At 55.8% G+C, this 11,446-nt stretch overlaps 1 protein-coding gene across 1 annotated transcript in view; it reads left to right on the forward strand.

Moving 5' to 3' along the window:
* The window catches only part of SEC14L5 (SEC14 like lipid binding 5), a 47,565-nt gene extending 39,093 nt beyond the window's left edge, over nt 1-8,472 (forward strand). Inside the window, exons 10-14 of the mRNA XM_007939716.1 lie at nt 1,318-1,452; nt 3,303-3,437; nt 3,961-4,188; nt 7,099-7,277; nt 8,364-8,472. Coding sequence (XP_007937907.1) covers nt 1,318-1,452; nt 3,303-3,437; nt 3,961-4,188; nt 7,099-7,277; nt 8,364-8,472 — 786 coding nt within the window. The remainder of the gene's footprint in view (nt 1-1,317; nt 1,453-3,302; nt 3,438-3,960; nt 4,189-7,098; nt 7,278-8,363) is intronic.
* The last annotated feature ends 2,974 nt before the right edge of the window (nt 8,473-11,446 follow it).

Below are 11,446 nucleotides of genomic sequence, written 5' to 3' on the forward strand. Positions count from 1 at the left end.
CAATTCTTCTTCTTTCTTTTTTTAAATTTTGTCACTGTTGAGAATGTACACAGCCACCACTCCCCAGTTCGACAGTTTCTCCATGTCCAGTTCAGTGGCGCTGGTGGCATCCTCTGAGCTGTGCAGCCCTTCTCACCCTCCTTTTCTGAGTTGTTCCTCCCCCGTGAGCATCAACTTCCTGCCCCCTGAGGTTCCTATCGAACCTTTCAAGTTGCTGTTGTCACTCTGATCCCATGGAGAAAGATCTTAAAAGAGCCCAGTGCCCAAGGCAGGCATTCTTGACTCGCTAAGCAAAACTATGGTTCAGTTTCAACATGACTTCTGGGCGTATTTTTGGTTTAAGGTTTACAGATTATCTCAGAGCAATAGTTTCAGGCCTTCCCTCCAGCCTCCACAACTCCAGAAAGTCTGGATTCCATGAGAATTTGAACTTTGTTCTGTATTTTCTCCTTTTGATCAGGATTCTTCTAGAGAGTCTTTGATCGCCATGTTCAGAAATGATAGCTCGTTTCTTGTTAATGACGTGTCGTTCACTCACCATCACTTGACCCTTGAAAGTGTGTAATTTCATGGTTTTTAGTATAATCACAAGGTCCTGCAAACATCACCTCTATCTAATTACAGAACATTTCATTACCCCCAAAAAAGAAACGTCATACCAGTGAGCAGTCCCTCCCCTTCCTCCATCCCCCCAACCACTGCTGTTGTCGTTAGGTGCCATTGAGTCGGTTCCAACTCATGGCAACTCCATGCACAAGAGAACAAAACACTGCCCCGTCCTGCACCAGCCGCACAATCACTGCTGTGGGTGAGCCCATCATTACAGCCTCCGTGTCAGTCCATCTCGTTGAGAGTCTACCCCTTTTTCGCTGACCCTCGACTTTACCAAACATGATCCCAGCCACTCATCTTCTTTCTGTCTCTATGGACAGTTCACACAAATGGGACCACACAGTATGTGGCCTCTGGTGCCTGGCTTCATTCACTCAGCTTCGTATTTTCAAGGCCCCTCCTGTTGGATGCAGGTCTCTATCCTTCATTCCTTTCTCTGGCTGAGTAATATTCCTCTGATGGATGGACCACATTTTGCTGATCCCAGGTGGAGAATATTGTGAACATCAGGCTAAGCTGCCTGTCAGTCAGGTTTCTCACCACATCCTCGTTGCCCGTGGATGGGTTCAACGGTGGTGCATGAATGAATGAGAGACACTTAGCATGCCGGAGCGGGCATGTAACAATTCCACAACAGCACCATCTGGCACTGGGAACGTTTGGATTAAAAGAAAAGCTCTCCGCCTCCCTTCTCTCCGCATACAGATCAGCCCCTTCATCAACGAGAACACCAGGCAGAAATTCCTCATTTACAGCGGCAGCAATTACCAGGGCCCCGGGGGCCTCGTGGACTACCTGGATAAGGACGTGATCCCCGACTTTCTGGGGGGCGAGTGCGTGGTAAGTTCGGCAGCTGGGGCTGCTGGGCTTGGCTGGTAAGCGGGAATGGTGGCTCGGGAACTTTGTCATCGCCTCTGGGTCCCTGATACCAGGGTTCCTGAGTCCCAGGACTGCAGCGTCCATACAGCCCCAGAGCACTGATCAGGCAACGATGTCTGCTTTTACCTGGGGTGGCCATCCTGGTTCCTTGAGGGACAGAGCTTGTATTAGAAGCGTCCCCAAACAGCGTGACTCCTTTCCGAGTATGTGACCTTATGCTGGTTCTTTCGAACACGAGAGAGACGGAAGTTTCAGGAAACCCGGCGCCGGCTCAGGGGTCGGCCAGGTGTCACTGAGTGCACGCCCACTCCTGGTGACGCCCTGGGTTGTGTGTCGGTGGAACTGTGCTCCGTGGATGAATTTTTGGAAATAGATAGTCCTGCCTTTTTTATGTGGTGTCTCTGGGTGGCTTTGAACCCCTAACCTTTCAGTTAGCAGCCGAGGTTGTCAACCAGGGCCACCAGGGATTCCGCCAAAGGTTTACCCATCCTCTTTCCCTCGCCAAGGCGTTGCTAAGCAGCCACCAGAGTTTATCTGCTTGTCCCACAGGGGCAGCGACTTAAATGTCCCAGCAGCCCAGCCCCCGGGCTGGTGTACCCACAGGACTCTGTCCCAGTGCACACCCACACCCCCGTGGGAGCACCACTCGGCTGCTTCAAGGGACACACCCCTTCCAGTGCCTCCTCTGGGGCTGGAACGATGGGGGAAGGGATCCTGTTCCTCTCTGACTGAACAGCAAGCGAGCAGAATTTCCAGTGAAAGACGACTTTTCATAGGAATGGGGCCAACCTTGCCTGCTCTCTGCACTTACTGTGATGCGTATGTATGGTTTAGTCTCAGCGAGTGGGCCTGCAGGTCTCAGAGTGACTGATCCAAGAGCGGTGGGCAGCAGTGGCACCTTGTGAATTCTGGTGTTTTCACAAGTGCAATGGGGCGGGGAGTACTCCGTCTAGCAACGGCAGGGTTTCTCCCGAGGGCCAGGGGATACAGGCTGCCTTTGGTATCTTACAACAGCGCACAACTGCCAGCAACGGAGGGAGAGACATGCCCCCAGGGGTGCAGGTGGAACAGGTTGCAGGCACAGGTGTTGTCAGCCCAACAAAGCCCGAAAGGACCAGGGAGCCTGGGAGTCCTACAAGCCTGGGTGTGCCTCCTGGCCAAGCCCCCTTCTGCTGTGTGATCTCGGGCGTGTCCTGACCTCTCTGAACCTCTATTTCCTCCTCTATAAACCTGGAGGAATAACAGCCCCTACCCCAGAGGTAGTTCCTGGGTCACGTGGAGCTATGAAAGCCCCGCTCATGGCTCAGTCCAGGGTAGCTGGGGGACCACTGGTGTTTCAGGGGCCGTAGAGTACCCTCTTGGGTCAGGCCCGGCCTGCCTGGCCCTTGACCCAACAGCTTTGGTCTTCCCTTTGGCTTTAAAAAGTGATGGCAGATTCACTAGAACACCGCACCATGCTGTGGACTGGATGGTGACCTGTGGCAATGCCGTGTGTGCGAGTGGAACTGCGTTCTGCAGGCTTTCCACAGCTGTGCTCGTATAACAAAGCTGGCCGTCTTAGCCATTTCTAAGTGCACGACTCAGTGGCATCCAATACATTCACCGTGTTGTGTGACCGTCACCGCCGTTTCCAGAACGTTTTCAACTCCTCAGACAGAAACCCCGGGCCCCTTAAGCACTAACCCCCGCCCCGTCCCCCAGCCCCGAGTAAGCACTGTGCTCCCTTCTGTCTCCGCGTTTGCCCATCATAGCTGTGTCACCTAAGTGGGACCACACCGTATGTGTCGACACCCTTTGCCTTTGTCTCTTAGTGTAACGTCCCCGAAGGAGGGCTGGTCCCCAAGTCCCTGTACCTGATGGAGGAGGAACATGGACATGGCAACCAGCTGCGGCAGTGGACTGAGACCTACCATTCGGCCAGTGTGCTCCGGGGGGCCCCCCACGAGGTGCTGGGTTTGGCCTGGGAGGACCTATTGGGCTGGCGGATGGCCTTAGGTTCCCCAATGCAGAGCCTGAGATAAGGATTCTTGTGCAAGTGACTGGCTGAGAGACAGCTCAGGGGGAGCCTGCGAGGGAGGCAGGGAGGCTGGGCCTGGGGAGGAATCTAAGGCAAGAGGTGCTTTCGGCCTCCACCCAGCCGCAGCCGGAGCCCACGGGGAGTAGTGGGAGCAGCCCCACAGAATGGCCAGGCCTGGAGGCAAGGGAGTGGCCTTCTGTAGCCTGTCCTGGTCAGTTGTTGGCTGTGGTCCGTCCCCAGGGGCAGGGTGGGAACTTCTAGACATTTCAGAGAGGTGGTTGCTTGTGCTCAGAGCAGTTCTGTGGACCAGGCGGCAGGTTAACCTCAGCGGCCCACACTCGGGAGTGACATGTGGGCCAGGGAAGGGATGGCAGCGCCTCCTCGGGCCGGCTTCCCCATCCCAGCCCTTCTCCTGGAGAGATGTGCACCCTCGGCCGTTGCTGTCTCTGCAGGTCACAGTGGAGATCCTGGAAGGCGAGTCAGTCATCACCTGGGACTTTGACATCCTGCAGGGGGACGTGGTGTTCAGCCTATACCACGCCAAGTGGGTGCCCCCGCTGGGCCCCCGGGAGCCTGGAGCCAGGGCCGGTGGGCAGCTGGCGGGTAATGGCTGGGTCCTGGGCACCGACTACAGCTGCGTCGAGGCGCCTCTCATCTGCCGGGAAGGGGAGAGCATTCAGGTGTGTGTTCTTCCGGCCACATGCTCACTCATCACACACTGCTCAGTGTCCCCTAGCTGCCAGGCTCTGAGGACACAGCAGTGACCAACGCAGTCGAGGTTCCTGGCCTCAGGGAGCCTGTGAGGCAGTGAGGGGAAGAAACATCACATACAAACCCACCCAGCCAAACGGCGGTCAAGGCAACGCAGCACATGTGCAGGGCACTGCTGAGAGTGGCAGCATGTCAACGGCGGAGAGGACCAGCTCTGGGGCCCTGGTTCTTTCCTCTGAGAAATGGGAGCCATAGCAATATCTAAGTGTCTTAGCTACTAGGGCAGCCATGGGAGTCCCTGGCTGGTGCAGATATTCACATCCTTGACTACTCACCACAAGGTTGGTTATTTGAAGCGACCCCAAGGCACCTCAGAACAGAGTCCTGGCAATCTGTTCCAAAAGGTGACAGCCTGAAAAGCCTTTGGAGCTCAGCTCTGCTCCACACGGAGTTGGAATCCACTCAACAGTGATTTTTTTTTTAATTTTTTTATTGCTACTGTTACAAAGTGCCACAAAATTAGGGGCTTAACCCAAGGGCGATGTATCCTCTCTCAGCCCCGGAGACCAGAGGTCTGAAGTCAGGGTGCTGGCAGGGCCGTGCGCTCACTGCAGGCTCCAGGGGTACCTTCCCTGCCCCTCCCGCTGCTGGCGATCCTTGGCCTTCCTTGGCTTGCAGATTCCTCACTCTGCCTCCATCTCCACATGGCCTTCTTCTCCTTGGGTCTCTCTTTTGGGTCTCAAATCTCCCTCTCCCTTCTCTTATTAAGACACCAGTCACACTAACCCTTGATGAGATCTGCAAAGACCCTATTTCCTAGTAAGGTCACGTTCTGGGGTTCATGTGGACGTGAACATCAGGGGACACTGCTCTACCAGTGGACAAAATTAGCTAAAAACGTGTCAAGTGCCCAGGACAGTGCTTGGCCCAAGGCACTGGTCCACTCTGAAAGTATCTGATAACCTTATCAACCACAGCCTCTCCAGAGGGCAGGGCATTGTACATGTGGGGAGGAAGGGACTGACCGGCAAAGATTTCCTGAGGTGGAGACATTGCCTTGAGTCCTGAAAGATGGAGTAGGAGTTTTCTAGAACCTTCTGAAGAGAGCAGAGAGCAGTGCATGAGATCAGGGGTAACTCACGTGTGGGGAAGTAGAGACCCTCTTGGGCTACAGTGACGTTAAGCAAGTAAGAGACTCAACCTCCATCATTGTTTGGGGTTGTCTCTGTTGGGCATGCCCAGGTCTCGGGCCATGGCCTCTTTCCACCAGGCCTGCGAGAGAGACCTGTGGTTGTGGGCACCACCAAGGATGGGCCGGGAGGAGATGTGTCTAAGAAGAAGGGCCGGGATCTGTGACAGCTTCTCTCCAAGAGTCTGACCTGGGCTGGGCCCTGGGAATGATGTCTGAGCAGAGACTTGTCAAACCAAAATAAACCCAGGCTCTGATGAGGGAAGGCGCTCCTCAGAAAGCAAGGGAGGGGACCATTTCAGCCGAGGGAAGAATCCGTTATAAAACATCCCACTGTTCAATCTGCAAGTGGCTCGAGAATTTTGGGAAAACTGTTTTTCTTCTGTTGAGCTGAGTTTGAGGTGTGACGGGAGATCACAGAAGGTCACAGGAGGCAGTTCTCCAGGAGGGGCGCTTCAGGAGGGAATGTATATGGCTTAGGCGGAGGCTGGGGGCAACGCTCAGGAATTTGGGGGAAGGAGGGACGCTTAACCCAAGTTTGGTGACCATGTACTTGGTTCCCACTGATGGCGAGATCAAGCAGTTCAGTGGTTCAATTATGAGGAAGGGTCTGGGTCTGGCCTTGTCATCGGTAAACAAGAGTCACCTGTGAGTCTCAAGCAGTAAGCCCTTTTCTGGAATCCGTGGGGTGGAGGGACTTTCTTAACCACTGCAGTTTCCACCAAAAAACCAAACTGAACCTACTGCCATTGAGTCGATTCCGACTATTGACCGTATAGGACAGAGTAGAACTGCCCCATGGGGTTTCCTAAGGCACTTGACTGCTAGCAGAAGGCTGGGGTTCAAACCCACCAGCCACTCCTCAGAAAGAAGATGGGGCAATCTACTTCCATAGTGATACCGCCTTGGAAACCCAAGGAGGGGTCGCTGTGAGTCAGATCCGACTTGATGGCAGTGAGTTTGGCTTTTTTGGAAATCTTTACGGAAGCAGACGGCCTCATCTTTCTCCTGTGGAGCGGCTGGTGGGTTCCAACTGCCCACCTTTTGGTTAGCAGCCAAGTGCTTTAACCACTATGCCACCAGAGCGCCTCACTGTTTCCACAGAGTTCAGTTAAAACCCAACATTATGAGACCAGAAGGATGAGGGGGGCTGCCATTGTGCAGATGGGGTACCACTCATTCCAGGGAGGGAGACTTGGGCTTGGCCCGGCGAGAGTAAGGAGAAGGAGGTACCCAGGGAACAAAATTTAAGGCAGTTCTGGTTCTCAGGATGGTGTGATACCACCTTAAATCCCAAGCCCCACCCACTCACCCTAGTCTGATGCGCAGTAGGGCTGCCCAGGGCCAGGCCTCAGGGATCAGGCTGCTGGAGAAGCCGGGAGGGTGACTCACCTAGGTTTTCAAAGCTCTCCTCCTCACCTCCTGGCGACCTCATGTGGGTCAGAGGAAGACTGTGGGCTCCACGGTGGCTCATTTGTCAAAAGTAGATCACCAAGCCTTCTGAGGCCCGTCTGGGTGCACTCGAACCTGCAACCTTTCTGTCAGCGGCAAGCACTTTACCCGGGTGCACTATCAGGGACTTGGCACACCAAGCAGGGCCCACTCGTCCACACGTGCCCCCGGAGCCCATGAGTACTCAGTCCCCAGCTTGGCCCGGAGGTGGGAGCCTGAGGCAGCTGCTGTGTTGCAGGGCTCCCACGTGACGCGCTGGCCTGGAGTCTACCTGCTGCGGTGGCAGATGCACAGGGCTCCAGGCAGCGTGGCCTGCAGCCTGCCCGGCGTGGACGACGTCCTCACCGCCCTGCACAGCCCCGGCCCCAAGTGCAAACTGCTCTACTACTATGAGGTGCTTGCATCCGAGGACTTCAGGTAGGGAGCAGGGGACAGGCCGACACATTCCTGAATACCTCTTCCAGGCTGGGGGTGTCAGGGGCACCTGACAGCTGGCTGAATATCCAGCTGCCCAGGCCCTTCATACAGCGAGTCATGAGCCTGTGGCAAGGGGGCCTGGCACAGGGAGGGGGCACGGAGAAAGTTCTGGGAGGCTTCCTGGAGGAAGTGACATGGGAGTTGTAAGTTGCCATCCAGGTGATTCCAATTCCAGGCACCTGATGCAGAGTAGGATGGCCCCATGGGGTTTTCAAGGCTGTGATGTTTCAGAAATAGATTGCCAGGCCTGTCTTCCAAGGTGGCTCTGGGTAGACTCGAACACCCAACCTTTTGGCTAAGAGTGGAGTGCTTAACTGTTTGAGCCACCCAGAGACTCTCACCCTTTGCTTAGTGAGGCCCTCGAGCTCGCTGTCCAGTATGAGGCTACTGGTAGCAATTTAAACCCACCATCAGAATTTATCAAAATAGAGCATTCAGTTCCTCAGTCATTCATACCAGTGCCTGGGAGTGCTGTGTGGCTTGTGGCTACACACTGGACAGACATGGAACATGTCCGTCCCTGCTGAGTTCTATACCAGCTGGTGCTGCTCTCAAGTTTGGAGTAAGAGTTAAACCTTAAAAGGGCAGGGGAGAAGGGGAGAAGGTGTTGCAACCTTGGGAGCAGCATGTGCAAAGGCCCTGAGGCTGGGGACAGCCAGGCACCAAGGGAGCTACCAGAGGCCATTCACTGATGGCTGACAGCAGGAGGGGTTGAGGCTGGAGGCAGGGCCAGGGGCTCTTCCAGGCTGTGCCCGGGTCAGTAGGAAGTGCCCTGAATGGTTAGAGCTGTTTGAGTAAGGTGTGGGGGGAGGGCTGGACGTCATTCCTCGTCATTGCGTCTCCTGCTCTTCCCTCTGCACTTGGCCTGGCCCTGGGTGGTTACCAGCCCTATGGGGCGAGCCCTGGGACCTCATTTGCAGCGTCAACAGCTTTCCCTCTGCTGTGGCCCTGCCCCAGAGCTGTGTCTCGGCCCCAGGGCTGTGTCACGACCGGCAGGTAACTCCGTGCCCTGCCCTGCCTCCCCAGGGGCTCCATGTCCAGCCTGGGATCCTGCACCAGCGGCTTCTCGCAGCTCAGCGCCACCACCTCCTCCTCCTCTGGCCAGTCCCACAGCAGCTCCCTTGGCTCCAGATAGCACCTCTTGTGGCCATCCGGAAGTGTCCAGAGCCAGAATCCAGTGGGTGCCAGGCCGGGGGTCACGCAGGCCGGTGACCTGGATCTAGATGCTGCCAGGGTCACCGTGTCTGCCATCTGAGCCTCTAGGTCTTGACTCTCAAGGCTGCAGGCGACTGAACTGTGTAATGAAGATCCAGGGGGTCGCTCTGAGCAGATGGGTCCATCTGGGTGTTGGGACTCAAGAGATGATGTCATCAGGGCTCGCCCTGCTCTCTCCACCTCTTGCTCTGCTTCCTCTTGAGTCCTCTTCCTTCTCAGGCAGGCCTTCCGCAGGCGAGGAACCCCTATCTCCGCTAGATCTCCCCCCCCCGCCCCCACCTCAGCTGCAGGAGAGAACTTCTCTCTCCCCAAAATCGTAGCCACCATCCTGCCCTGCAGTTGAGTCTCCTCAGCCTGACAGAGCCCTCTGGTGCGTTCCTCAGCCAATTAGTGTTGCCAGGAGAATGGAAAACACTGATTGGCTAGCAGCAGGGTCATGTGTCTAGGGTGTGTGTGCATTGATGGGCCAGCCTGAGTCACGTGCACACGCCAGGGGCCAACCACGTGGACTGAATGGGCAAATGGGTACCCCAGAGAGTAAAAGGGGAGGGGGTGCTTGCTAGTCACCGAGCATCTGACTCAATAGGTGATACCAGGGTCCTAAGTGTGTGTGGTTGAGCAGTTAGGAGTCATTGACTCTGCCTTTCCAGAGCTCTGCCGGGCAGGCCTAGCCTGGAGCATCCTTGATCTGAAGAGGGTAGGGGAGGTGCAGGGTTTCTGCCAAAGGTGAAGGAGCTGTGAGACATTCAGGTTGTCTCCCCACCCCTGCAGGCTCCTTTCTCTCCTTGATAGCAGTTTACTTACGACTTTTTTGATTGTAAGTCGCAGAGATGCATCTCCCAGGGTCTTAAGGAAAGGGTAGCCATTCATTGTTTCATGTAACTTATCTGAGGGGGCTTCAGGTACGGCTGGATCCAGCTCCCAGCTTGGTATCAGAACCTTCCTGCAGGAGGGAGCCTTTGACTTTGTTGTCTGTCCTGGGGCACATCTAACCCACAGAACCAACTGCAGCATTGACCTCAACTTTCCCCGTGTTCCTGAATGGGGATCTTGGGTTTCATAGGGGCCTTAGGGCCTTTCTCCCTTCATTTCCTGGGGCCCAAAGGAGGCAAAAGTTCAGAGGTCCCCTGCTAGCAGCCTGCGGTCTGATCTGCCTGCCCTTAGTTTGTTTTTTGCTCACAGAGTGATCCCCAAATTGGGAATTTTTACTTAGAATTCAGGGTTTGTAGCTTCTCTTAGGCATTTGAGTGTTGGCAAAACAGGGCCACCATGTCTGCATGAATGTAGCCAGCTGCAGCTCAGCACCTGCACCTCTGGCTGACACTGCCCCAGTCCCCATCCCTCTCTATTGCCTCATGCGCAGCCCACGTGCTCATTCACATCTGCCTGTAAAGGAAATACAGTTCCATCGGCAGCCTGGGCTGCAGTCTGGGGGCTGAGGGCTCAGCACCGCTGTTATCTCTGTAGCCTGGGACATGGGGACTGTCTGTGGCCAACACCAGAGTCACCGGGCCTTGCACAAGGGGATTGTCACCTCATCACAGGCTCGCTGTTACGGGACAAGGAGAGCCAGGGCTTCCATAGCGACCTCAACCCAAACCCCAGAGTAGAGGCCATTCTTGGCAGAGACAGCTTCCTCCCGGCGGGGAGGGAGCCTCACCGAGCTTTCTGGTGGCTCTTATTCTGCGTCTCAGGCTTTCGAACAAACCCATCACTGTGCCCTGCTTCGAGGTGTATGCGTGACTGCGTTGTGTGCATGCAAGACTGTGAGACTGGAGGGAGGCGTTCTCAGGACGGGCTGCACCCACATCACGGGGCGTTTACGGCTGAGAGCCATGTGCGATGCTGGAAGCTCTCCTGTGCTGGATCTCTAGGTTGCTGCTGACAACCAGGGGCCCTCCTAGAGGCGTTTCAGAATCAGCTGCTTGGGCACTTTCAGCTCTCTGGCTCCAGAGGGTGGCCAAGGTCTCCCTCTCCCCATCCAGCAGAGGCTATAAGCATGGGAGCTGCTCTTAGCGCCCTCGTGTGGTCTCTGCCTGGAGGTGGGCATTTGAAGGGCCTGTGTTAGGGACACTGGGGTCTCTGAGAACATGCATAATCAGTTGCTCTCACTGCATTTATTGTCAAGGACCAGGGCTCAGAGAGGGAGGGAGGAGGCTTTCCTTGACTTGGGGTTGCAACTGGCTTTTCATAACTGAGGGAACCTGGATCTGTGGCTTCCATGGGGGGGGGGGGCGTCTGCTGTCGTCAAGGCAGTGACAGCACGGATGAGGGACCTTAGGCCCCTTTACCACTCCTCCTGAGAGTTCTCTCTCCCCTAGGGAGAAACCCACTCACACTGACTTAAGCCAAGCAGGGAAGACACTGGCTCCTGCAACTGGAAGGGCTAGGTGTGCTTCAGGTATGGCTGGATCCAGGAGCCCAAAGTCATCAGGGCTCAGTCTCATCCCTGCATGTTTTGCACATGGCCTTCCTTCTCTTCCTCCTATGGTTCCTGGCAGCCCCAAGCCTACAACCACATGGCTCAGGACCTCAAAGGCAGAGAGGTGCTCTCTTCTCCTTGTCAAAGCTCACAGAAAGGCTCTGGTTGGCCCTGCTTCAGCCACCTGCTTACTCCTGCGGGGCTCATATGGGCCAAGGGGCTGGGGGACCTGTGACTGACATTCCCCCTAGAGGGGGATGGGGAGGGTCAGGCCCCAGTGGATGAGGGGAGCGGGGCCACACCACCAGCAGGTGCCCGTTGCAGTGTCTATGCTTGTGGGTCTTGGCAGCCCACTGAAGCTTCATCGGCAACCCTTCCTCTCGCCTTTGGGAGGCTTGGAATTAAGACCCCAAAGTCCAGGCTGCCCAACTTCTGGCTCTTAGATACCCCCGGCCCCAGGGGCTGGAAGCTC

The sequence above is a fragment of the Orycteropus afer genome, unplaced genomic scaffold (assembly GCF_000298275.1).
Source record: "Orycteropus afer afer isolate SDZICR_OR568_19922 unplaced genomic scaffold, OryAfe1.0 scaffold00061, whole genome shotgun sequence".
NCBI classification, from domain to species: Eukaryota; Metazoa; Chordata; class Mammalia; order Tubulidentata; family Orycteropodidae; genus Orycteropus; species Orycteropus afer.